Source organism: Ambystoma mexicanum, chromosome 14, assembly GCF_040938575.1.
Source record: "Ambystoma mexicanum isolate Mex_15411 chromosome 14, UKY_AmexF1_1, whole genome shotgun sequence".
Taxonomy (NCBI): Eukaryota; Metazoa; Chordata; class Amphibia; order Caudata; family Ambystomatidae; genus Ambystoma; species Ambystoma mexicanum.
Genome location: NC_090940.1, coordinates 617,128,231 through 617,154,998, shown reverse-complemented (window position 1 = coordinate 617,154,998; position 26,768 = coordinate 617,128,231). Strand labels below are relative to the sequence as shown.

At 47.3% G+C, this 26,768-nt stretch overlaps 1 protein-coding gene across 2 annotated transcripts in view; it reads left to right on the top strand.

Annotated features, from left to right (window-relative positions):
* Nucleotides 1–26,768, top strand: part of FLVCR2 (FLVCR choline and putative heme transporter 2) — a 322,375-nt gene that overhangs the window by 233,964 nt on the left and 61,643 nt on the right. For both annotated transcript variants that reach the window (XM_069638046.1, XM_069638045.1), the window contains 2 exons: nt 22,716–22,826; nt 24,557–24,662. In XM_069638046.1, coding sequence (XP_069494147.1) covers nt 22,716–22,826; nt 24,557–24,662 — 217 coding nt within the window. The remainder of the gene's footprint in view (nt 1–22,715; nt 22,827–24,556; nt 24,663–26,768) is intronic.

Sequence of the window (26,768 nt, the reverse complement as noted above, 5' to 3'; positions counted from 1 at the left end):
GCTTCTCCATTTAGCACACCTAGAGTAAACAAAAATCCTGTAGTCAGGGCAAAAACAAAAGAGCACCCCATTGAACTGCATTGTAAAATGCACTGTACAATAAGTTACAAAAGTGACACAAAAATTACCTAAATAGTAACATCAGTATCAAGGCTAAGGGGAACAATGTAAGTACTGACGGCCTGAAGGACGTGTCGGTTTCTGCATAACAGATGAGCAAAAGTCAGTGTAGTTAAATTGGAGGCTTCAGTGCACTGCACAACAAGAGGTCTGATTAAAAAATAAAAAAGTTTGGCGGTCCATTTTAATGGAAGGAAAGGTGCAGTAAAGAGAAATCATTCCTAACCAAAGGCAGTTACCATATCGACAGCTGCAGCACCGTCAATGGGACAGGAGCTGCGTTAAAGCAAGCAGTACGATCCGTGACAACCACTTCGACAAAGACAACCTTGTCAACGGCAAAGACAACGGGTGGCACTATGACACCAACTATTCTATCGCACCCCCCATGCATGGCATATTGCTGACGATCACATCGTCGACGGGACACTCAATGACAAAGAAGACATCAAAGAAATTGTCCTCGACAACTGGCTCATCGACTGCAGCCTCGTCCACCGGAGGGCAAAAGCATGGTAACCATCGCTGGCAAGAAACCGGCTGTTGAAACCATAGATGGACCATAAATAAATCACATTAAACATCCAAGAAGCAGCCGTCTATGACACTGGCATCACCAGAAGATTTGTTGCCTGGAGCAAGGCAGGAAACAAATCCAGCAACGCCAAGTACAGAGCAGGGATACCTCTTCTGAGGAACCCATAGTGATAAAGATCCCTCACAACAGCCGGTCAGGGTACAAACCCAGACAACCAGCAATAAATCACCTTCTATTTCACTAGTCTCATCAGTGCTACCGGAACAAATCAATGAGCATCACATATAGTTTGAACAGGGTTATTCGACTGAATTCTCAGAGGATGATTTTTCAGACCCCGACCCTCAGTCACCACAAAGGAAACCATACACTTGCCAATACTTCCAGAGGCGCCAGCACCTCATTTGCTGACTCTGCTAACCCTGCCAACATTTGCACAGCCAGATGCTCCACCACCACATTTGCTGGCCCTGCCAACACTTGCACAGCCAGATGCTCCACCACCACATTTGCTGGCCCTGCCAACACTTCCACAGCCGGACACACTCAATCCGCAGTCGCTTCTGACCCTACAGGTCTTGACCTCACTGCAGTCACTAGTGGAACAAATAGATAATAGATTACCTCTGACACAGGAGCAAAGAGGACAGGATAACTCGTATGAGTATCTTCCTGGTCCGTTGGGGGACTCACTGGATTTCGTATCATGGGAAAGAAAAGGTTTCACATAGAGAAGAATCGGAATGCAGGAGTTCATGTTCTCCATCGAAGGGGGAAGATCTCCTCACAGGAAGACATCTCAGACCAAGGGTGCCTTGGTACAGGGCTGCATCAAGGAACCTGTTAAAAGAACCACAAGGCTCCCTGGGAAATTCACTGCAGAAGCCGGACTATTCTCTGCATCGCTAACAAGGAGGAGAATTACAAACAGATACAGATGGAGACAACCCAGATACAACCTCTACAACCACCCAAACCCAGCCACAGGATAACTGGAATGAAGGCGATGCACGCATGGACCTATTACCAGAGGAATCCACCAAGCAGTCCCCTCCTGACGAGGTTGGCGCATTTCATTCCATAATGACAAAGGCGTGTGAAGAATTCTGCCTGATGGCATCGGTGCAGAAAAAGTATTGCTTTCTTTTTGATCTGATGCACAAACGACAGTCAGTCATGTCCACGCCTATACTAGATGGATTGGGGTTGAAAGACTGAGTTACAAATGTTTTGGGGGAGAAAAGACAGAAATTCTTTTTTTCGAAATAACCTTCAGTCTTTTCCCCCCCTAAACATTTCTGACTTGGCCATAACCCCACCCACACCCCCAACGCACCCCAAGCCCCATACTTACCTTGCCTCCAACTCGCTGGTCCCTGCGACGTCTGTTCCCTTTCACTTCTGTGATCGGGAACCAGCACCGCAGGGTCTTTTCCTGTTTTATTTTGTTTTGTTTTTTGGGGATGACTGTGGGGGACACCCCCGCTCATAATATAACTTTTCGGGGCATTTTCTGTCTGTCTTTTTGGGTGATTCCATACTAGACCACATTTGGGAAGAAGGCTTGCTGCTGATGTAGCTGTTCTCTGAGCCAGCGCTGAAAGGGAAAATCGAAAAAAGTTGAAAGCTCCAGACGTGTCCTCCAAGTGCCTTACATCACAGCCACTTCTCCCCTCCCTGAGTAGGTGGTGTCAGCCGCGGGGGGGCAAAAGTACACACCCAGGGGTCGTAATGCTCTGTCTCGCCAGAGTGCGAGAGCAGGAAAAACAATGCCTTTGGGAAAAAGATCCTAGCTACAGGGCCACCACGGTCAAGGCAGTGAATTCTTTAGCGATCATAATAAGGAATAGAATTGCGTCAATGTTGGAACATCTCCTGGATGACAAACGCAAAGAAGCTATAGCATTCTTGCGCGAGGGAGAGGAGGCATCAAATCACGCTATAAACATTGCCGTAGAATTAGCAGAAACAGGGTTTAAGATCGGCAATGGGGTGGTATTGCGGAGACAAGCACAGTTGAAGTGCACAAACAAACGTGATCGATGTCTTTTGAGGGGACGAACAGCTTTTTGGGCCAAAAATTGATGCCCTAAAGGCAATTAAAACTAATACAGACACTGCAAGATCGCTGACTTCCCTTCATTCAAGGCACATGTTTCAGCCCTTTCACAGGGCATCAGGGCGCTCAACAGCCTTGGGCAGAGGGAAAAGATCCTACCAGAGGGAGATCATCCTATTCACAAGGATATTCCCTGGGGTACAGAAAATCATACTCCTACAAACAAAAGGATTACAAAGCGCAGCCAAGAAGGCGACAGAGACCAACCTCCCAAAAGGGGAGGCAGTGAAGCTGCCCTGACTTTCAAGGTTTCCAGGCCCCTGCATAATAATTTACATAACCTCTAATCTCAAACACAAGTGGGAGGCAGTCTAAAGTTTCACCTACAACAATGGAAACAAGTTACCAAGGACAAGTGGGTCATAGACCTGATTTTAAAAAAGGTAATATTTTGGAGTTAAAGAGAAAACACTCCAGGACCCCTCCCTTAACCCCCCCAGCACGCAAAAACAACCACACTTGCGCGTCCTGCAAAACAAAGTGGAGAAAATAGCAGGTCATAGACAAAGTACCAAGAAACCAGAACGTCGTACTGTGTTTTTTATTTTTTTGTCATGCGCAAACCAGACAAATCTTGGAGACTAATCTTAGACCTGATAGGGCTCAACATGTCCATAAAGAAATAGAAACTCTGTCTGACGTAATAAAAGCGGTACACTAGGGAGATTTCTTAGCATATCTAGATCTCAAAGATGTATACTTTCATATTCCAATTGAAAACGACCATTATCAATTCAAGGTTCTACCACTCGGGCTGCGCTCAGCACCAAGGACATTGACAAAACGCTTTGCTCCAGTGGCAGCGTTCTTAGGGAGGGGTATGACATAAACCTCTGCCTTGATGATTGGTTGATAAGAGCGTTCTCAAAGTCAAGGGCCCAAGAAGCAATCAGGCGTGTTATACACATCCTCACAGACCTCGGCTTCACAAACTACTCTGCAAAATCCTGTATTGAGACGTCCAACAACTTCTTGGATACACAATTCAATGCAAACAAGGGCTGGGACAGCCCCTCTCAAAGGGCACTCTTAATTCCCTGTCTGCTAACAAAGTTCTGTCCCGGGAACAACATTTCAGTTAGAACATGCTTGCAACTGTTGGGGACAATGTCCAACTGTATTCTGCTGATTCTGCAATACAGGCTTCACATGCGACCATTGCAAGAATTCTGGCAGACCCGTGGTCTCAGACAACTGGTTCATGGAGCGACAAGTTACTCATAATGACTCAGGTAGCACACCAGCTGAAATGGTTGGCGTACCTCAGTCACATAGCAATAGGAATTCCAATTCAGGAGTTGTTGTTCCAGTAAATGATAACAGACGCGCCGCTCACAGGATGGGGCACTCGCGTACCACACCTATCCATAAAGGGCCTTTGGAGTGTCCAAGAGTCCAAAAGGCACATCCATGTCCTAGAGCTGAAAGCAGTGTTACAGGCCCTTTGATCTTTCCAACCAGTACTAAAAAACAAGATGGTGCGTGTTAACGGACAACACCACTACCATTTATTACATACAGAAACAAGATGGCACAAAGCCCATGACACTATTGCAAGAAGCGCAGCAATTGTGGCATTGGGCGAACCCCCACCAAATAAAGCTCCAAGCCTTCCACCTACCTACCAGGAGGGCAAAACGAAACGGGGGGGGGGGTGAGGGTATCTACTCAGCAGAACCGTCAATCAGTACCAGGAATGGTAGAAGGCAAACCGACAGCTCGACAAGGTATTACAATGGCGGCGGACACCTCCCTCGACCTGTTTGCAATTTGCAGATACCCACAGAAGGGGTCACTAGCGAACGCCTTCACTCTAACGTGGGAAGGAATGTTTTCCTGCAGGTTTTCACCGATTCCAGTGCTATGCAAGGTGCTGTAGATAATGTACACATGCAAGATCATCCTAATAGCAAGAAAGAAGGTGACTCCAGGACTCCGCGCCAGTGGAAAAGTAATCGATTGTTTTATTGCACAATCAAAACGTTGAAAAAATTGTAGCCCTCTGCTTAGTAATAACACGTGTTTCGGCTCGCCTGAGCCTTTATCAAATCAGGGCTGACATAAATGAACAGAGATTACATCACAATGTTTGAGTTCATATCAATGATCAGAATCGATATAAACAAAAAGAGGATATAACACAAATATAAAAGAACAAACTTTTTTTAAGTTGCATAGTCATATTGCCATCACACCCCATGGTATGTCAACATTCCAAGAGACAGAAAAATAGGGCTTGGCGAAGGGAAGGATCGAAAGGGGTCAGAAAAAACAAGTCATTGTAATCATACATCACAAAATACAATAGAGAAACCCCAAAAATAAAATAAAATAAACAGAAAAGAATAAAAAGGAAATGGAAAAAGAAAAGAGCCAATAGAAAAAAAAGCCATTAGTTCAGTTAAGTGTATTTATCAGTACCATAGACATGTTACCAGCAAGTGTTATAAAATAGGCTTACCCCATATTGAAATGGTACAGTCCATATGACTGTTGTCCGATGGGTACTAACTGGGGCAGATCCCCGAATTCAGTATTCTGTAATGAAGCGTTTGAAATAGTCCTGTATTAGTGTATATACACCTCCACCCTTAATGAACCAAATATAATGGGAAAGGGGCAACCCATGGTTATTAGGGAGTAGGTGGCATGCAAAGAACTGATGAGAATGCAGTAATCTGTTGCAAGCTAAACCTTACGTGTGACGATTGTATCTGAATCGTTAAGCTTCTAATTCTCAACTAATGTTACAGGCACAGATGTGTTTTCAAAGCTAAGAGGTCTAATTCTCAACATACTGCTGTCAGGTACAGTCTGTGTGATTCATCAATTGATGCTGACTGCTTCAAAATGCCCAAGACATTTAGTGCATTTCTGCAAAACCGCTAATGCGCGCAACTTGGATACGTATGAACGTGTAATGAGACTAGCCTTGGGCAATGAATCACGTAATAGTGGGCCGCGAATGCCCATTGCATTGAGCATATGAATACCAGCACATATAAATCTGGAGAGTAAACGCACTTACCCTGCTCCCCTGCAATCAAACGTGTCGGCTGCACACGAGTGAACGGCATCCTAATAGCGCCGCGCGGCCGAGGCAGCCCTGGTTCTCAGATCTCGTGCATTTGGCTCAAGACCAACTGATCCACCTAGCAAGGATCCAGACCTGTTCTCAATGTGCAACCAACATATTCGGCACCACGATCGAGGGTCACTCAACTTAAAAGCATGGCTTCTGACTTGTAGAATTTGGCCACGCCCCATTTTCACAAGACTGCAGAGAGATGCTGGCAGTAGTTCGGGCAGACTCTACAAACCAGTCATATGGGTAGAAATGGGATTATTTCTGTAAGTGGTGCATGCAGCAACATAGCGATCCACTCAACATCACACCACATCACCTGTTGCCAAATTTGTTGAAGCTTGCAAAAGACGGCCTTACACTCGTCCATTAAAGTACACCTAGCAGCAATCTCAAGATATAACAAGAGGGAGGGCAAAGCACCTTTCGATAGTACAAAAATAGTGAAGCATTTCATAAGAGGACTTTTTCACACTTGCCCTCCTCAAAAGAAAACGCCTCCACAATGGAGTTTCAATACTGTCCTCACAGCGCTGATGAAGGCACTAATCGAGCCTATGGCTGTGACTCATTAAGTATGTGACTTGAAAAATGGCGTTCTTACTGGCAGTGACGTCATTCAGGCAGACACCAGAGATCCAGGCATTGTCGATGAAGCCTCCATACCTTCGCTTTAAAACTTACAGGGTAATATTAAAAACCAACCCAGGTTTTGTTTCTAAAGTACTCTAGTTCCATTTACAATCGTAGATAGTATTGCCAGTTTTCTTTTCTAAGCCTTCTACTCCAGCAGAGCAGGCGCAAGGCTCATTGGACCTTCGCAGAGCTTTAAAATTGTACCTGGACAGAACGAAAATCTTTCAGCGAACCTCAACATTATTTGTAGCTTTTGGTCCCACAAACCAAGCAAGGCATCGCCGATGGGTAACTCCAGCTACGGCCAAGAATCATACACAGACGAATAGGTCGCTGCAGGGACCTATAAAAGTGCATTCTACGAGACCTATGGGTTCGTCTGCAGCGTTATGGGGAGGAATTTCACTGACCGACATCTGCAGAGCAGCTACTTGGGCAGTGCTGCACACCTTTGTGAAGCACTACGGCATAGAAGGACAAGGTGAATGGGAGGCAAGAGTATTGAAACGCCTATACCAATACGGTCTGCCTTTCTCCCCCGACACCTCCTGTTCTTATCTAATTACTGCTGTGTACTCTATTGAAAGCATGTGAATCCATGAAAGTTCCAATGCTGGAGAAGGAGTATGTTGCTTACCTGTAACTCCATTACTCCAGCATTGGTATCTTTCATGGATTCACATGCGTCTGCCATCTGCACCGAGGGGAGCAAGGCTTCAATGTTGTAGCACTTAACTCTCTGGGGTTAGAATTCGAAGATGGCCTCTTTGGTGGAGCTAGATAATCAACAGCCCATTGGCTGAGGTACAATACACCCAAAAGACAGTAATGGGCTAGTAAAGTGAGCTCAAAAGGTTTTATTATGTAGTGTTATACTGAGGTTACTGAGGATTCCAAGCCTGACGATGGGGAATATTCAAAGCATGTGAATGAAGATTACCCAGGCTTTCAGAATAGGGAGCCTTGATTCTATGAAGGACACAGAGACGAGCATTATGCATAACTCTTTTAATGCTTACTCTTCAGCAGGTTCACATTTTAAAACCTTTTTCTTAATTATTTTTCTTTAACGGAAACTTCAATACAACACAACCTTCAACATAAGGGACTACCAATCCACATAAGTCCACTGTGTTTTGTAGTTTTGTCCCATTTTTCAATCCACCAATCCTGGCCCAGCTTCCCTTATGAGTCATGTTCTGCCTGGTGCCCTTCCTCTTTCTTTTGATGATTCGAAATTATCACCAATACGATGCACACATGGTCCCACAAAGTCCTCATCCCGAGCAACAGCTCAGCACTTCATGTAACTCCACAAACAACCCTTGTGGAAACTGAAAGACCTTCCATTCCAACTTCTCTCCACTGTATTTGTTTGTTTTGTTTTATTCGTATTTATATAGTGCACAACAGCCCAAGGACATCGTGGCACTTGTTACAGTACAAAGCTTAGGTACATGGTCATAAGCAATATATATACAGGTTGCAATATAGTTACATAGTCGCAAACTGTAGTTGAACTCAGCCACTCTTATGCTTGTCACCGGCAAAAAAAGAGACAACAATTTAAGGTTCTAGGCTACACCAACCTCCCAACCATCATCAAGACAGCACAAAGACATTGACCACAAACATCCTCCCAACCAGGCGTATCTCGGGTGGGATAATGCTAGCCTCTGTCTCTTTAATAGAATCAAGACTTCCTGTGCTAGAAGCCCGGGTAATCTTCATTCTATGTTAAGACCGGAGGCGTGTTCAAAGCTACCCAACACTGCTGTAGCTACAGATGAAACCGGCTTAAAATAGAATGTTTTAAAAGTCACATTTGAAGACCAGTCTGCCGACTTAAAAATATCTTGCAGAGAGGCTCCCGCTGTGAATACCTTAGTGAGCCCTGCATGCCTCCAAATCAATACCAGCTAACTCCATAACATCCCTGGCCCACCTGGCTATTGTGACAGAAGCTATCACATGGAATGGTTTCCTTCGTGTAATTAACAACTGATGCACCCCAGGCGGTCTCACGCTCTGTCACTTTCTCGTAATTTTTAATGCATCTGACTACACACAGCTTGACCTCGCCCAGAAAATACAGATAGGAAATCACTGCCGACCCGCTCTTGGTACATTTAACAATATTAAACGCCACCCGTTCAGGGTACAATATTTTCCTATTCACTTCCAACGTCTTAAAATCTGACACACTTCTACTGGACACCAAACACAGCAACATCGCCAGCTTCCCTGACAACCTGTGCACCGACAGCTGCTCGTTCTCCGGCCATCTCTATAACAATCAAAACACTGCCTCCATGTCGTAAAGTATAGAATCTCTTGCAGAGGGGGGTTCGCGCAACTACACTCCCCACAGTAATCTCACCACAGTTGAGTGCTCTCCGAGTGGCAAACCATCCACTTTCTCGTGCCCAGCTGAAATAGCTGATTTATACATCTATAGGGTGCGGGAAGCCCGGTCATCCTGGGACAGATTTGCCACAAAATGTTGCACCTGCACTTTAGATGCAGAAACGGGATGAACACTCTGTTGGATGCACCAATGTCCCATGCAGCACCATAGCTCCGAAGCGTGGAGGGATCCCAAGAGTCTTTGATGAATTCATCAGTGACACCTGAAAGTCCTGGAAGATCCCATCTTTGCCTGAAACTCTGCAGGCTAGCAGCTGTAGGCTCCATGATCTCTGCAGAGGGCGTTCCTGACCCGCCGGGTTCACTCGGAGGTCCCGCTGGAAAGGAATCCTCTTCAGAAAAACCAAAGAAAGTTCCATCAGAACTGGAAACCCATCAGAACTGGAAACCAAGCCTAAGATTTCCACAGCGGTACCACTACTACTAATTCCGCTCTCTCCGTGCGAACATTAGCTAGCACCCGAGTCAACATAATGAATGGGGGAAAAGGCGTAATGGACTGTGCCTGCCCGCCTGTGCAGAAATGCATCCGTGCCCAACGCACTTGAGTCCAACCTCACCTCCCTTTCTGCACCCCTCTCCCTCACCTTTTGTTTTTCTCCGGCTCTACCAGAAATGTCATCAGGCCTAGTACGGTAGTCGCCTGTCTGTTTCCATTTCCCTGCCACTCTCCCCCTCCCTTCTTTATCTCTGTCTTAGCTCTTGCACTATCTGAAATGTCATCAGGCCGAGTACGATAGTTAATTTCACATCCTTACTGTTCATGGCCTGTAATAATGTCGTATTTTCCCTGGTTTCCTCCCTTGCCTTTAAGCGCTTTGAAACACATTGTGTATGGGCGCTAGATAAATAAAATATCATATATCATATCATAATGGAAGTACTCTGGCATCTGAGCGTTCAACCTGGACGCGAAAAGAACTGTGTCCAGTGGACCCAAAATCTCCTGCAACCGCATAAACATTGCTTGACGGAACTTCCAGTTGCTGATGTCTACCAGATAGCGTGAGTTCCAGTCCGCTACGACATTCTGCTCTCCCGGGAGGTACTCTGCCGCCACTACTATCTTCCTCTCTAGACAGTAATGCCAGAAGTCCATTGCTAGTTCTGCCAGCATCTTTGAACTTGTGCCACCCAGACAATTGATATACCAAACTGCTGAGATGATGTCCATCTTGTGCCACCCAGCGATTGACTTTGTCCATGGCAAACGTTTGCACTGCAAAAGACCCTGCTAGCTGCGCCAAACAATTTATGTGGAGCTCCAACTCCTCTTCGGACCATTTGCCTCCTGTCTCTAGTTCTCCGCATCTGAACGCCCCAACCGGATATGCTCCATCAGATTCTATGACTAGATCCGGCACATCTCTGAAACTGGCACACCGTTTACATGCTTCCATGTTTTCCAGTCACCATCTCAATTTCGTCCTTGCTTCCTCGTCTAACGGCACTAACTGGTGATACCTTACTCTGCCCGCACATGTCTGCTCTTCGGTCTCTGCAGTGCACTGTATGCCACAGCCCTGAAAAGATTGCCTGAATGGAAGAAATGGCTAAATACTTGTCTCCCCGAGTATCGTCTGCAATTCCTTTTTGATCGCTCTTTTTCTCAGCTGGTAGCTCCAGTGTGGCTTTCCTGGTATCTATTACGAACCCCAGAAGCTCCAAACGCTGATTTGGCCTCAGCTCTGACTTCTCCTGATCGATCAGAAACCCTTGCAATGTTATCAGCACGCCCCCCCATTTAACCTGCTCTTGCCCTGTTTTAGTATAAGGATGTCGTCCAGATACACTATGATCCGCAGGCCTCTTTCTCATGTCGCTACCGGCCTCATCACCTTCGTGAATGCCCATGACGCTGAGGCCAGACCCAAGGGCAGACCTTTGAACTGCCAACATTCTCCTCCCCAGTGGTACCGAAGGAACCTGTGATGCTCTGCCACTATGAGGATCGTAAGATGGGCATCTTTCAGGTATAATCTCACTAGCCAGTCTCTTTTTCTGAGTAAATCTCTGAGGAGGTGAATCCCCTCCATCTTGAAGTGCCTGGAAGCAGCCAACCACCAGTTCAGCTCCTTCAAGTTGATTACCGGCCTCGACTTTCCCTTCCTGTGCCCCAAGAACGTATTGTGGAGAAATGTGGGTTTGTCTAGCGTACTTCCCTCTATTGCAGAGGTCTTCAAACTGTGGGCGGTACGAGAGGCCAGCATGAAATGTAAAAAAAAAAAAGTGTACCCATTTTTTTTTTATTATTATTTTTTTTTTACATTTCTTTATTAGATTGGAGGAAATCGGCAGGGGTGGCTCACGTGATCAGACTGGACCATGAAACTGTCTCAGGCACCAATGAAAGAGCGGCCCACAGTTACAAATGGATATTCATTCCTTTAGTCACATACTGTGTGAATAGTATTTGTTCAAATGTAAGCAAATTGTGATATTTAAAGAATATTTATTCAGCACCAATGGTCATAAATACTAGCTGCGCAGTGAAGTAACTCATCAAACTGGTCCACATTGGCCAGAAAAGTGTCCCATTTTGTCTGGCCTACACAAGCATTTTGCATTTTTGGTACGGGCATTCCAATCCAAGCCTGTCAACTCATCCAAAATGGGCGAGGGGGCATCCACCCAGTGGTCCCCCCACCCATTATGGAGGAGCCAGCCCAGTGAAACACTGGGCACTCCCTCAGCTGCCTTTTCCAGCTGAGGGAGTGCTCCTGGGCTGGCTGAACAGTTCAGTTCCCCATCTGCACATGCTCACCGAGCCATGCAAGGATGGGGGCTTTTTGCTTCGCCAGCCTTGCATAGCTCATTGGAAATGCTGGCTGCGGCACTGCATGTCTGTGTGAGGGGGAGCTCTCGCGCCTCCTCGCACATACGGACAGAGCAACCTGGAGCATTTCAGCACCCACGCGCAGACCCCGCCAGAAGGTACATTTATGTTAATTTATTTTTTATTTAAATATGTGTATAGATGTGTGTATTCTTGTGTTATATGAGTGAATGAATGGTGATGGGTGCTTGTATGAATGATAGCTCTGTAGTTCTTCTTGTAACTGTCCTGCCTCTTCTTGTGCCACCTGAATGGGACGGGGGTTTTGACTCTGGTCGCTTGTGTATTCCAACTGTAAACCTGTCAATGCCTGCAAGACCCAAGAATCACTTGACAATTCTCGCCACTTCTCTATGAATAGTCTCTTCCTGCCACAGACCGCAGGCTATTGTTTGTATTGCGCACATCCCGCCAGCGGCACTCTGCTGTCTGAAAGTACCACGACCTCTGCAACCCCTTGAGTTCCATCCTCCATTGGGGAAGAAGGTGTCCTGCTGCGTGGGCTCCCAGTACTGGTCCCTGGGTCCTTGAGGCCTCCGCTGTGAGTTGAAACGACTGGCAGAAAGGCCCCTATAGTGACCGTTCTCTGCAAAAACTCCTAGGAAAGATCTTCCTTATTGACGATTGAGCCTTTTCCAAAGCAGTGTACATGGCCACGAACGTCATCATTTCCTTAGCAAATGCATCCCCAAAGAGCATGCCCTGCATGACTTCTCCCCTTCATATGTTACCAGATTGTCTAACGTGCCATTGTTCTTCAACAGCAAACTGCACCTCCTTATGGAAGAGCGTGCACAGTTGACATTGCCCACGAGGCACACGGCTCATTGGGCCTAGCTAGCTAGGGTCTGTGTCCACAGGTTCTCCTGTGCCCTTGGACCTCTCTGCCAGGCCCATGATTTTAGCAATTGGACCGGCCAGATCCAATAAGTTGTCCTGGCATCCCCTCCAGGTACATTCAACACCTTTCCTGATGTCTTTGGTCGCCTTAGTGACAAACGTTGCCATCTTAGAGTCCAACTCCGATGTATCAGTCACTTTACTAGGAAGCTCCGGTCTCGGGCATTCTGCCCTCATGTGAAACCTCACATGGGGGAGGCGGAGCAGGGGGCAGATGGGGAGCAGGTGCAACTGGATCTTGGTCACCTGGCCTGAGCCCCGCCCACCTTCTTAGCCCTTCCTCTTCCTTCCTGCTCTTAACTCGTAGATCAAGGGCATCTCTCGCCCGGGCGTCCGAAGCAAAGGGCAGACGAAGAAAAGGGCAATTCCTGTTTCAACCTATTCGGACCTGGAGGACCCAGGGCCTGACTTCCTGCTCAGACAGCAGGTAAGCATGCACCAACATGTGTTTACTCCCTCCGTCTCCACAGGCCATCCCCATCCCCTCTGGTCCCCCTGTGATGTTCCTTGTGCCCCCCCTTCCCGCACACAAGTGTTGCCTGTTTTGCTTGATTCTTCTACCTTGCTTCCCCCTATGCCCCTCCTGCCTACTTCTGCAGGAGTCTTTCCTGATACATTCTGGTTTAACCATCAATGTCTTGTGGCTAATGCTGGATGAACCTTTATGGACTTCATTGATTCACGGTGCGTCAATCTTTCTCATGGTGGCCCTGAATCCCTGAATCATGCTGTTCCAATCTTCATCTTGTATCCTGGCTTGCAACATTATGTGTTACTACTGACTTCTACAATTGTATTCGCTCTCCCCACTTGCTTCTTCACTCCTTAACTGCTTACTCTCTGTTCTCTCCTCCTCTTCCCCCTTACTTTCTTCTATGCACTTACTCTATCAGAATTGTCCCCAGACCTAGCATGATAGCAACCTCGTCTGTCTCCTCCCTCTTCCCCTTACTTGTTCCCCCTCCCCTCCAACACTATCTGAAATCTCATCCGGCCTAGTACGGTAGTAGCTTGTTTGTTCCTCCCTTCCCTTTCTGCACCCTTCTCCCTCACCTTTTGTTTTTCTCCGGCTCTACCAGAAATGCTGCTATCTGTTTCCATTTCCTTCCCACTCTCCCCCTCCCTTCCTTATCTATAGCGCTTGCACTATCTGACATGTCGTCAGGCCGAGTACGATAGTTAATTTCACATGCTTACTTTTCATGGCCTATAAGAATGTCATTGTAATTTCCCTTGTTCCCTCCCTTGCCTTGAAGCGCTTTGAAACACATTGTGTATAAGCGCTATAGAAATAAACTATCATATCATACATCCTTCTCTAAGGGCTTCCTAATACACTGAGCCATGTACAATGCCACCTTAGGTGAGGAAACCAGTCAGTAGATTTCGGGTGTCTAATGGCCTCTGGATCAAACCTATCTTATGTATCATCCCCTTCATCCACTTTATCTACACGGCAGTCTTTAGGTTCTTGTGGTGAACCGGCTAGCTAGAACACTTGCCTGTGCAGTCATCTGCACTCTTGTCCTCCTCAACACCGCCACCACCACTCCCCCATAATACCTACCTACTTGCAAAAGTGCACTTTTGTTCATTTCCCCATACAGTCCCATGCAAGGACATAAAACAACTTTGATCATCTCATTCCTACAGAAATATTGGAAATCTGTTTCATAACTATATCTGGATTGCATGAGAGCAAGGAAAAGCAGAACATCCTTCTCATATAGTGCATAGCACCCCATCTGTCAGTAATATTCCCAGAAGAAGGAATCTAGTTCGCACTCCTCGTTCCCCAAAGGAGGCCTATCACACATCCATACTTGAATTGCTGCTTCGGCCCACCACCTGTCTCTGTGCATGGCCAGCACTTCTACGCATACCTGCTACATACATGCACACAATGCCCAGGAAGTAACAATGTGGCCCGACTTGCTCTGCAGGGCACACTCTGGATGTTCTGATCTCCTCAGACCTTCCCCTTTATATCCCTCTCACCACTCCCCTCTCCTAGAGTAATCACCTTCTCCTTTCCTCCCAGCTCACCCTCTCTTCCCCCCCAGGTTAAGCCAATTCCAGCACTGCCACCCATCTTCTCGGTTATCCAACCCATGAAGCGTGTGTCAGTTGAGGCCTTTGCCGCCACTTTCTCACCCCCCCCCCATCCATCCTCCCCCCAACCCCTTTGACTCACACCCTGATACAGCCTTCTCCATGTTCCATTCTGCTATATCTGATACTCTCGATGTTCTTGCCCCTGACATGGGATCCGCTTGATAGTCCTGGTACGACTCAGACCTAGTCACCCTCAAACGTAAAAGTGCAGGGTGGCTGAGCGGAAATGGCGTGCTTCTGATACATCCTCTGACAAACTGGCCTGCCACCTGCTCCAAAGGCAATACCGGCTCTGTCCTCACCAAGAAGAGAGCTCACATCCCAGCCCGCGTCTCTGCAGCATCTAACAACTCGACTGAACTTTTTAAAATCTGCAAGGAACTGGCCAATCCTGCTGCAGTCTCTACCTCTCCTGTCCCTTCCCAGGCCCTCTGCACGGCACTGGCTTGTCACTTCATCTCTAAAACACAGGACATCCTATCCTCTCTCTCCTCCTCTCCCATTCCTCCCTCTACTCCCTGCTCTCCCTCTGGCCCTTCTTCAGCCACCTCTCCTCCCTCCTTCTCTGCCTTTCCCCTTTTCTCCCCAGATGAGGTTTCTAGACAAGTCTTATCTATGAAAGTCTCATCAAAACAGGTCCATCCCTGTTCCTCCAAATCATCAAGGACCACATTAACTCCCTGGCTCCTGCTCTGGTCGACTTCTGCAACCACTCCTTCGCCACTGGAGTCTTCCCTCCCCCCCCGAAGCACTCCCTTGTGCACCCTCTTCTTAAGAAACTCTCAGCCGACCTGCCCTATCCGGCTAACTAGTGCCAAATCTCCATCACTCTTTTCGTGGGCAAACTCCTGTAAAAGCTGGCCATCTCCCAGATCAATCTTCACACTGAATCTAATGGTTGTCTCCATGATAATCGGTCTGGTTTCAGAGCTGCCAGAAGCACGGCAACTGCTCTCCTGAACATCCGTGAAGACCTGCTCTCCAACCTTGATTCCAACACCCACTGTGTCCTCATTTTACTTGATCACTCCTCAGCCTTTGAAACGGTCAACCATGCCATCCTGCTGAACCGTCTCGGTGATAACCTGGGTATCATTGGTCAGGCCCTGGCGTGGCTGACTTCTTTCCTCTCTGATCGATCCTCCCAGGTTCAACTTTGGTCCTTCCTCTCCTCTATATCTGTGAGGTTCCCCAGGGGTCTAACCTCTCTGCCTAGATTTTCAACCAATAAATGGCACTTCTTGCCCACTGCATTGCTGTGCTCTGCTCCAACATCCAGTGCTATGCGGATGACACTCAACTCATTTTCAGGCTACCTTCAGCCACCTCTTCTCCCTCTCATTTCCGACTGTCTGTCTGCCATCCAGGAGTGGTGTGCTGCCAATGATCTCTGCCTTCATGCCATTTAGACTGAGATTCTCCTCATCGGCACACCCGCTCCCTCCTTTCACTCTCTGGCGAGCCTCTCTTGGCCCTCTTCCTACTCCCACCTGTGAGGCTAAAAACCTGAGAGTCATCTTCGACTCCACACTCTCCTTCTCTCCCCACATCTCTGACATCTCTAAGAAGTCACACTACCAGCTGCACCTCCTCAGAGGTATTCTTCCTTTCCTCTCCTTCCCCCAGAAGTTCACTCTTTCCAGAGCTCTGGTTCTCTCCAGGCTGGACCATTGCAACAGCCTCTTTCTAAATCTGCCTGCTTCTACTCTCCACCCTCTGCAACTCATCCAGAACAGGACTGCGAGACTTGTCCTTGGCCTCATGCCCAGGTGTCGTGTCTCTCCAGGACTGAAATCTCTGCACTGGCTCCCAGTGGCTACGATGATTAAGTTCAAAACCCTCTGCATTGTCCACAAGGTCTTCTGGGGCCTGGGGCCTCAATACCTTCAGCTCTCTCTTCCTACATATCTTCCATCTCGAGCTCTTCGCTCATCCACCTCAAACTCCCTCAGGGTCATTCGCTTCTCCAAGCAACAAGTTGGTGGTAGATCTCTTTCCTCGGCTGGGGCCTCCCTCAGGAACAGCTTCCGTGAAACTTGAGGAGAACCATCTGCGGTTCCTGAAGCACCTCAAAACTTTCCTCTTTGCTTCTGCTTTCTCAACTCCTCTCCCCTACTGAATTCCTGGCTGAAACTGCACTCGTTACCTGGCCACCCTCTGATCTCGGGCCCAGGTCCCCTCCCTTGCCATTTACACACCTGCACTGCCTCCCTGGCAACCCCCGCACTTGGGGACTGTTTTCTGTATCCCTACAGTCCCCTACCAGCACGTGATACTTGATGTCTGCACTTACGCCTTGCACTTGCCACCAGCTGTCCCTACTTCTCTTCTTGTTTATTTATTCTTTTACCCCATGTACTGCACTGTCCCAACCCCCCTCTCACTCTGCACTTTTCCTCTTCCCCCTTCCCCTGCACTCGCGTGATCTGAAACTCACTTGGCCTAGTAGGATGGATGTCGCTGTCTTGCCTCTGTTCCCCCCTCCCTTGCCGCGTCGAGCCTTGAAACACTTGTGTATAGGCGCGTCATAAATGCCATATCATATCAATGTGTACAATAGTGTGTCCGTAACATCTGGACCATGGTAGAACCTCAGCGCCTTGAAGGAATTGGACCATCCTTTAAACCCATTCAATGAATTGGCTTGGCTCAGCCTCAATCGCATGCATTCTTGTATCGTAGCAAGGCTTTGCAGATAGTGCTCAGAGTTCAATACTATATATTGCCTATCCCTGCCACAATACACCACCTAGTAAAGTTTTAACCCCTTCCCTAATGCTAAGCAGCGTGGCTGTAGTTTTATCCTGCATTCTTACTACAATTTCATGGAAAAAGTTGCTCCAGTTGCGATGGTTAGATTGCAGTTTGCTTTATTAACAATGTTGACCATCCCAGGTCAATATCTGCTTCCTAAGCAGGTGTGTACAGTCATAGGACCTTAGGGATGCACCGGGGTTGGCTGGGAGAGGATGTAAAGGCTTGCATCTTGGATATGTCCAATCCCAAGCCCCTGCACATCTTCAGTTCATGTTTGAGCCAATAAGGATCTGCCACTTTGATCTTTCTGTCATGGATGTCATGGCCATGGGCATGAATGGCATTCCTTTGGTTGGTTCTGGACTTAATGTGAGCATCTGTTATAGAATTTCCACACAGATTATGCAAATGTGGAGGTGCAATTCAAGCAATCTTGCCTGGGCCAGTCCCTCAGCTTTCCCAGAATGCATCTATCAGTTAGGAGTGCTGGCATCAGAGCACACCGTATGTGTGTGATGAGACACTGGCGACCTTGGAAGGGGCACTCGAACACCATTGACTTCGATACGGCTTTCTGATCTGTTGTTTCACCGTCATGGTAAGGGATCAGGTCATGTCAACCACTAGCTTGCCCACTTGGGTGACATCAGGAAGAAGAGGGGATGGTAGTAAAGGCAGTAAGATCAGGAAGGAGTGTGGAGGCCAACCTGGCTCCAGCCAGATCGAGAAGTTGGAAGGAGGACGGAGAACCAGGCAAGCTAACAGAAATAATTACACAAGAAGTGAGAAGAACGGAGGCCCAGGGGAGCAACCTTGAGGCTGGAGAAGGGGCCTAATTGGGAATAGCCTGGTAGTGGGAAGTATGAGCTTCAACTCCAACCCCTTGGAGGCAACGGAGCTATACCTCCGAGGGCTTCAGGGAACCGAGTCGGGACTGGGCCTGCTGTGTTACAGTCATGGTTTACAGGACCAAGAAAAGCCAACATCTAGTTAGTTCACGAGGTTTGGCCACTACCGGGGACATGAGGATTTGTCACCAGGTGAGACTTGGAGTGGCGCTAAACCGTTTGCTAATGCCTTGCTTGGCTTATAAAAATGAAGTGCTGCTTCTGCGTCCACTCGGGTGTGTGTCTCCAACCTGCCCTCCCTGAGAAGGCACGTGTGCCTTACTGCACCGAAAACAAGGTCCCTGGGGTACCCGGCCAAACAAGTACCTCCCCCCTGCTCACTTTCCTTTAAGGGTGCGTGTCAGGCTGAGAACGCCTTACCCTCTCACTGTGGGTAACTCACCTTGCTCACTGATGTGAATTTTACATTAGACTTCTTAATAGCAAGTAGTACTCAACCCCCCCCCCACCGCCCACCCCTTGTTTTGTGTCATTCCCAGGCCGTTCGTGCACACCTCGCCAGCCAGAGTTCCCCTCCGTGGGCCGCAATCTGCTCTGCTTTTTGTGGTGGCCTGTTTTTCGGACAACCCCCCCACCCACATATTTCTTTGAGGTAGCTCTGTGCTTTGCTTTGAAGGGGATGCCCACGTTATTTCTAAGCCGTCTTCTGAAAGCTATTGGGTTAACTACAGCTGTAAACCCGAGCCTGGTGCAATACAAATGTCTTATCCAAGAGTTCAATCGGCCGCTTGATTTAGAAGCAATATGTGTGTCCCTGCATCTGTTGCTTGTACTCATGGTAAAATAAAAGAAACGAGAATTGGCAAAGCCAGCAGGTTTTGCCCGTTTATAAACATTACCTGGGCATTTGCCTGGCACTATAATATGCCCAGACACCAACACCATTTGCCACGGGTTGCTATGGTATGGTCTGGAAGTAACCTGATGGCTGGCAGTGCCTGGAAAACATCTAACATACACAGAAGCCAACATTGCCGGCTTTACCAGTGCTGCTTTGAAGTTGGGTGTTAGTGGTTAGAAAAGAGGACTTTTGATTCTTAATGGGGGTATTTTTGTAGGCAAGTTAATTTATATTTTGACTCAAAAACAGATCTATTTTTGGGAAATCCACTCTTCTTTTCAGCTGTTTGCAAAGTAAAAACAACCCCCTACCCCCGGCCCTCTGAAGTTCTGCTTCAAACGGTGGTGATGGGGGCTCCTTGCTGTGGCGCTGCCGCTGGCCCAGACATATCTGGGAAGCTATGTGGGTGGTAGCACTGGCTGCAGGCTCCTGCTACTCTTTGCTAACATTTTGACCACCTGTTTAACTTTTTTTGGTGAGGGGAATTCCCCCACCTCCCCATCCGTGAAAATTGGGCCAAAAAGACCCCATGCCATTAACAACGGGAACCCGAGGTGGGAAGCAAGCAAGTTCCAAAGAAAGGACAGGCCCCTTCCGCCAGCGTGGAATGGAAGACCCCCAACTGTTTAGTTTGTATTTTTGGGGGGAGGAAGGATGAAGTTTCCTGGAGCCTGCCTAGCAGCAGGATTTCCTCCTTCCAAACCTTTGTTTCCAAGAGGGATCATTACAATGAATGGCCTTTTCCAGTCAACATGTTGCTCAGAAGCAGGCCGCAAATGTCTTCATAGATGCCAAGTTGCCCAGTGTCATGGGCGGCACCTCGAGCCAATGCTGCTTTTTTGTCTTTCTTCATTGCATGCTGGGACTTGCGGCCCCATACTAAGAATTGGAAGGACACAACGACATGTCCCAGTATGGAGTGGTGAAGAGCAGGCCTCGCTCGAGGTGTCAGCAGGCGGGATAGGTGCGAACTTGGCAGCTAGGAACTGGTACTTAGTTTCATGTTCGACGTTCTACCTGCAGGGAATCTTAGTAGCTGCTTGGTCTTGGCGGCCGTGCACCTTGAGCTACAAGCCCTTTTAGGAGGCCGGGAGATCGTGAATTCTGTGTTACGTTTATTTTAGCACCTCGTGGAAGGATTGTACCACTGCTCTGTGATGTTGCAACATTTTCTGTCGCCAGTTCAGGGAGCACCACAGATACTCAATCCAGTGTCTTGCAGACTTCAGCTCTCAGAATGTTTTGGACTAGGACTCTTGTGATCCCTCACTACTGACTGTGCTCATAGCATTCAGAGGGAGGGATTGTGGGTCAAATGAGGCAAAGAGTGTGTTTCATAGGGCATAGGCATCGTTGACACTTTAGGCTCGGCAACATCCATTCCTGTTGCTGCCGCGCAAGGGTATGGGATCTGCCAGGGGGCTTTTCTGGCTCTGGTATTTATTTAGGTTACTGGGTTCTTATAGAGGGTTGCCCGAAGGGGCTGTGAAGGGTAGTAAGGCTCAGTAAGTGTAGCGGATCGGAACCTTGATCTGTTAGTTTTCCAATAGGAAGCTTGTAGGTTTTGGGCCATCGGAATCCCTCTTATAGCTCCCTCAGGTAGCTCTTCACACATCTGGTGGGCATGCATGGTGCCCCGAGCCCCTCTCATTTCCAAAGGCTGGCGCATCCCTTTGACTACTTCATTCGCTGCATATCGGTCAGTGAGGCGAATGGTTCTAGAGAAATGGGGCCCACGGTGGTGTAGAGACCAGTTCCACCAATGTATGAGTTGGTGTGTCTTGTTCTTGGAGGCAGAAATGCATTGAGCGGGGTTGGGTGTGGAGGTGACGCTCGCATGAGCAGTGAAGACCAGCCTGCTGCTGCTGCTGGAGAGAGTTTTGAGGGTAACCAGTTGATCACGCGGGAGGAATTGGGCTGGGAGAAGACGGAGCTGAGCTCCAGCACAAATCGTCTTGCCAGAGCACCATTCCGTGTAGACCGGAGGCCCAAACCCACCCCCCCAAGATGAGGAAGCTCTCTGCACGGAATTTCCATAAATCTCCTTAACGCGGTGCATTTGAAATCTGCCGCTCCATGGCAGCAGGATATGCAACATTCACAAATTGCCTCTGAAAGTCGTCCTTTGGCTCACTAGGACAGGCCAAACCCTAGCAATGAAATGGTCCAAAGCTATATATATATATGTATGTATATGTGTATATGCCTCATGCTTTGCACACATTGTACTGCCAGGGTGTCTATTCTGGCAGATGTCATGAGCACCATACCACGTGTGTATGGCATGCTCAGAAGGAATGCACGTTTGCATTACTATTACAGGCGTGCTTGATACATTGGGGGGCATTGTTAGGTTCCCTAAATGCACTTCGTTATGAATGGCAGCCAGCACCCTATATTGAGGGCACCCACATTATTCAACACCCAGCTCCGCCCGTAGTCCTGCCAACACCTCTGACAACCTCCCCTCCACACACCTACAACCACCTCCACTGCACACGAAGAGTGGGTGGGGTGAGTTCCCCTAGTTATTTGTGTCCATTTCCAGCCCTGGTTGAAAACGGATGCTGGTCCTCACCTGATCTTGTGGATCTCTGCCTCGGCTCCCTCACCAGGCCACTAAGCTTTTGCTTTCTTAAATTCCTGAAATGTTTTAGACTGTTTTGCAGGCCCTTGTTGAGAGTTGGCATTGCTCCGACCCTCACGCCACCCTCGCTCGTCCTTCAACAGTGGTGCCAGCAGACTGTGTGCTGCTTTCGTGTTCCCACTAAGCCCCTTAAATCTTTAATTCTGTTGGGAAGAATGGCGAGAACATTCTTTCCTAATGATGGCAGCGCAGGGGATTAACTTTTGGCAAAGTTGGAGCCGCTGAAGGGGCAATGTTCTAAGCTCCTATTCTGCCTGCTTGCTCTTGTGGATACATTTGGCTAATTGTTCTGGGCTCTGTTATAGGATGTGTTTAGTTTGTCTGCCCCGTTTTTTTTTGTTAGCAAAACAGCCACCATTCTCATCTCATGAGAGTATTGAGTTCGACAGGGCAGCCATTTCTCACCCCGCCCCCTCCAGGTGCAGGAGCTACTTGCCTATCTTCAGAGAATAGTGGTGTGGGCAAACCACAGCCATCTGCATCAGTCTTTTATCAAACATATCTGCATCGCACTGCTGTCTGCACAAAGGGCCTTGATGAATGTCTTTGGTCTGCATGATGACCTGGGGAGCTAATGGTTTTGTGGCAAAGTTTTTAATACTATAACTAAAAAAGTGATGGGTGGAAGGCATACAAACCAGGATGTGTGAGGCCCGCTCCTGCAGCAGGAGGAAGGCATGGATAGTTTGGGGGGCAGTGGGCAGTGGAGTTCTGAGGGAAATCTAGAGTACCTACAATGTAAAGATTGAGACTGTTTGAATTCACCTGGCCTTCTTTCCCTTCAAGGGTAACAACGCTGCTGGTCTACCTCATGTCCCTGGTGGGAATGATTGTTTACACCAGCACCCTGGACCTCGGGCACCTCTGGATTGTCTTCATTACGGCGGGGACTTTGGGGTAAGTAGCGGCTCCCAAAAGCTATTCATGATCCGAATCAACTTGGCTACATTCAAACCTCCTCATACAGAATGGCCGACTTAACTACACTAATGTAACATGTTAATTCATGATTACGAAGCAGGCCATGCATAGGAGCTCCATTCATGGGTTCAAAGGTTAAAGCATTTTTTCATGTTACTATGTAACCTTCGAGGAAACCTTAATCCTAGAGCTGTGACCGCAGCATTGCTGGGTGGACAGTGGGTTGGATTTCATGGGGCAGGGAGGTTATTGCTGTTCATCTATATGGGATTTAGATTCCGAGGAGCCGGAGATGTTCTATCTTAGATGATTGCTTTCTTGGACATATTGTTCTTTTAAAATCAATAATATTTGTAATAAAAAAGAAAAATCAATAGGTAAAGATTCTTGAAAAATAGTAAAGTCGTAGTTTATTATCGGAGTCCACCTAATAAGCAATGAATTGGCAATAATCCTGAAGAAGATACTGTGAAGTATATATACTTGGTCGAAACATGTTGGATTTTGTGATGAACTCACAACATTTAAAATGTGTTTGGGTTACAAAGCTAAATATGAACAAACCTTTTGTTAAAAAAAATATGTATAACATTTGACACTGCTTTGAGACCTTTTTCCATAGATGCACAATTTTCAGTTTGTCTCTGCCAAGTGTGCATGCCTAGATGAGTGTTTTCCTCCATTCAGCCAGACATGTTTCTGTGTTGTGCTGAATGATATCTGCACCGAGCCCTATTTTCACAACTGCATTTTGATTGCTGTTAAACTCACTGGAAACTAGATTTTGAAAAATTCTGCAGAAAGTGCTGCTCCCTTTTGGCTGCTTTGCTGCTGCCCTAACACACTGTTCTGATTTTTTTCCTATGTTTCGTTTTTCTTTCATTTCGCTGTTCTTCTTTCTCTTTTGCTTTCCTCTTCATTTTTCTGCGTTTCCCTTTTTCATTTGTTTGTCAAATGGCCAGGTTGTAGCATTTATAAATGCCTTGGTAGTCCAATTGGCTACCAACACAGCAACAAGTCTCCAGGACTGTGTAGTCAAGGAGGAGTCCTCTAGCTGCCACCAACCTACTCCCAGGTAACCATGTGGGTTGCTAAGGTCGCCACCAAGTTGCAGCTGCAGGGCAGTGTCAGTAGAAGCCCTTCTGGCTGCAAAAAGGTGTCAGAAACCAAAATGTCAGCAAATAATTTAGGGGACTCCTTGTTACCAAAAGGAAACCTAAACAAATCACGTATGGCCTAAGCACCTTCAGGGTGGCTTTGTGATTCTACATTTCCAGATTGCCATTAAGTGTTAATGACATGTTTGAGTAACTTCCCCCACTCTAAGGGGCTCTGGGAGATGCTACTATGGCAGGGTAAGGGTCTTCTCTCCTGCTATGAATGCCATGTTCACTTGATCTTTGTAATTACTTGCTTTGTTGTCCAATGTGAGGACTTCCCCTGAACCCTGTGTTGCCACACATGCACCTATATCTCCCACAAGACGTAGTACTGTTATGTATAGAAATGTACGATTGATGGGTGTTCACTGCACTTGCCGGCTCCACGTTGCTGCCTCTTGGAGTCCTCAACGATGGTGAGCAGTGTCAGCTGAAGCTTAGTTTGTCAAATCTAAGTGGAGGTGTCTGTTTGAGATTCTGAAATTGAGCCCAAGCATGGGGGTTCTCTGCTGTTAAAGCTCAGTGTTTACTTTTTCCAATCCACAGGTTTTTCATGACTGGCTACCTCCCACTAGGGTTCGAGTTTGCTGCTGAATTAACATATCCCGAATCAGAAGGGACCTCCTCTGGCCTCCTTAATGTGTGCGCTCAGGTAAAGTTCCCTCGCTGTCTGTTGTACACCAACATACCTCAATCTGCACCACCTTCCATCCAATTGGCATCTTTTTTGGTAGATCTGTCCCAATCTGCCCATGTATCCAGGATCCTTCACAAATAGCGATTCTCTTTCAAAAACCCAACCTCCACCCCTGTGTAGAAGCGTATTGTTTCGTCTGGTTTGTTTTTTAACACTGGTTGGTTATCACTTGTGTTTTAGATTTATGTGATCATCAATGCAATATTTAAGTTTTTTTCCTTAGTTTTGTAGTCTATGGTGCTCTGTGTCCCGATTGCTGTTTGTCTGGTGGATTGGCTCAGTTTCATTAGCGATTTGCACATGTCCCCCTTTCTGGTGGAGAGGCCATTTATTAGTCAGTTCATTTGTTCCTCTCTCTCTATCAGGCGACCATTTTCTCTGGTTTGGTGGCTTTGCTGTGTTGGTGTTATGGGTTTCTGTAATGTGGGCCTTGGAGTGCATTGGTTGAGTCGTTAGCCAGGTGCTACCCATGTTTTTGATGGAATGCTGTTTCAGTTGTGCATGGTCCTTATTTGCTGGTTCTGTATCATACCATCTACAGGCATTTTTACGACGGGGGGGTTTTACGAATGGATTTTACCGAAAAGTCATCATGTTTTTTTTATTTTGGGGAGGTCCCCCCCCCCGCATGCCTCCCTCCCCCATCTATTTTAACTGTTTCCGACCCACCTACCCCTCATCTCACCTCTCCAGCGCCCCCCCTTACCCCACTCCAAATTTTGATGATTTTATTTTAGCAAAGTGTTTTTTCGTAAACACACTCGCCGAAAAAACGAGTGTCGATGATTCGACGTTGTACCTATTTGCCTGCCCTGGGCATTTTACAGCAGATTACATGTTTCTAGGTGACGTGGTATTGATAGGTTTTCAGCCTCTTGGCATTCATAATTTTCCACCTTGATAGTCAATTCTCTGCTGTTTATCAGATGGCATGAGTGTTTTTCCTGTGGCAAGGTAAACCCTCTTCCGTGTGTGTGGGGATTTTTCAGCGTTGGCAAATTTGTGGGTTTTGTAGAATGGCTGTTCACATATAGATTATGGCTTCTAGCGTGGTGCAGTAGAGCTTTCCCAGGCATGTCCTGTTTCTTCGCCAGGTTGAGTGGGCATATTTTCCCCAATAGCGCTTTTCTTAGTCCGGTAGTGTGGCGTTTGGTCTTTCCCACTCGCTGTCCATTTTCCTCAACTGGTAGAGTGAGAGTTAATCAGCCAGGAGATGTTTCTTGGTCTGGCAGAGGGGACCAGGCATTTTCACATGTTGTGTGCCTTTTGATCAGGCTGAGAGACTGTATTTTCTCAGCAGTTAAAAACATTTTTTTTCTGGTGGAATGGAGTTAGTTTATCACCTGTGGCTTGGTTTGATGGACTGGGCATTTGTGATCTTTGGCTTATTTGTGCATTCCTTTGAGGGTGTGGTTGATATTTTGTCATCCTGGTTTCTCTCCGGCACTCTTGCTTTCCCCATGCAGCCTCTCCTCTCCACTTCCTGAGATCTCTGCTTTCTTCCATGTGGTCTGTGATTCCCTCCATCTTTTCTTCTGCGTCCCTGCCTCCCTATCAGTGTGCCTTCCTTCCTTCCTTCTTAATATTTCATTCCTCCTGGCATTTACTTGCTTATTTTTTTTCCAGTTATTTTATTCCTTCCTTTTTTCTTGGTAATGACTTCCTTCTTTTCTTGTATTTACTTCCTTCTTGGTATCTACCTTTCCTTGCTTTCTTGCTTATGTTTTGTTTTTGTATGCTTGCTTGCTTCCTTCCTGGTATTTGCTTGCTTGCCTGCTTCCTTCCTGGTGTTTGCTTTCTCTTTCACTGCCTGGTGTTTGCTTGCTTGCTTCCTAGTGTTTGCAGGCGTGCCTGCCTGCTTCCTTCCTGATGTTTGCTTGCTTGTGACCTTCCTGGTGTTGATTGCTTCCTTCCCTCCTTACCTCCTGTTTGTGTGCTTCACAGTAGTCTCCACTTCCCTTCCATGAGGCCTCTCCGCCTCTCCTTCCCTCCCCTGTGAGTATGCCCACTTTCGTTCACCTAGAAAACTTCCCCTACACTTACTAAGTCTACCTTTACTTC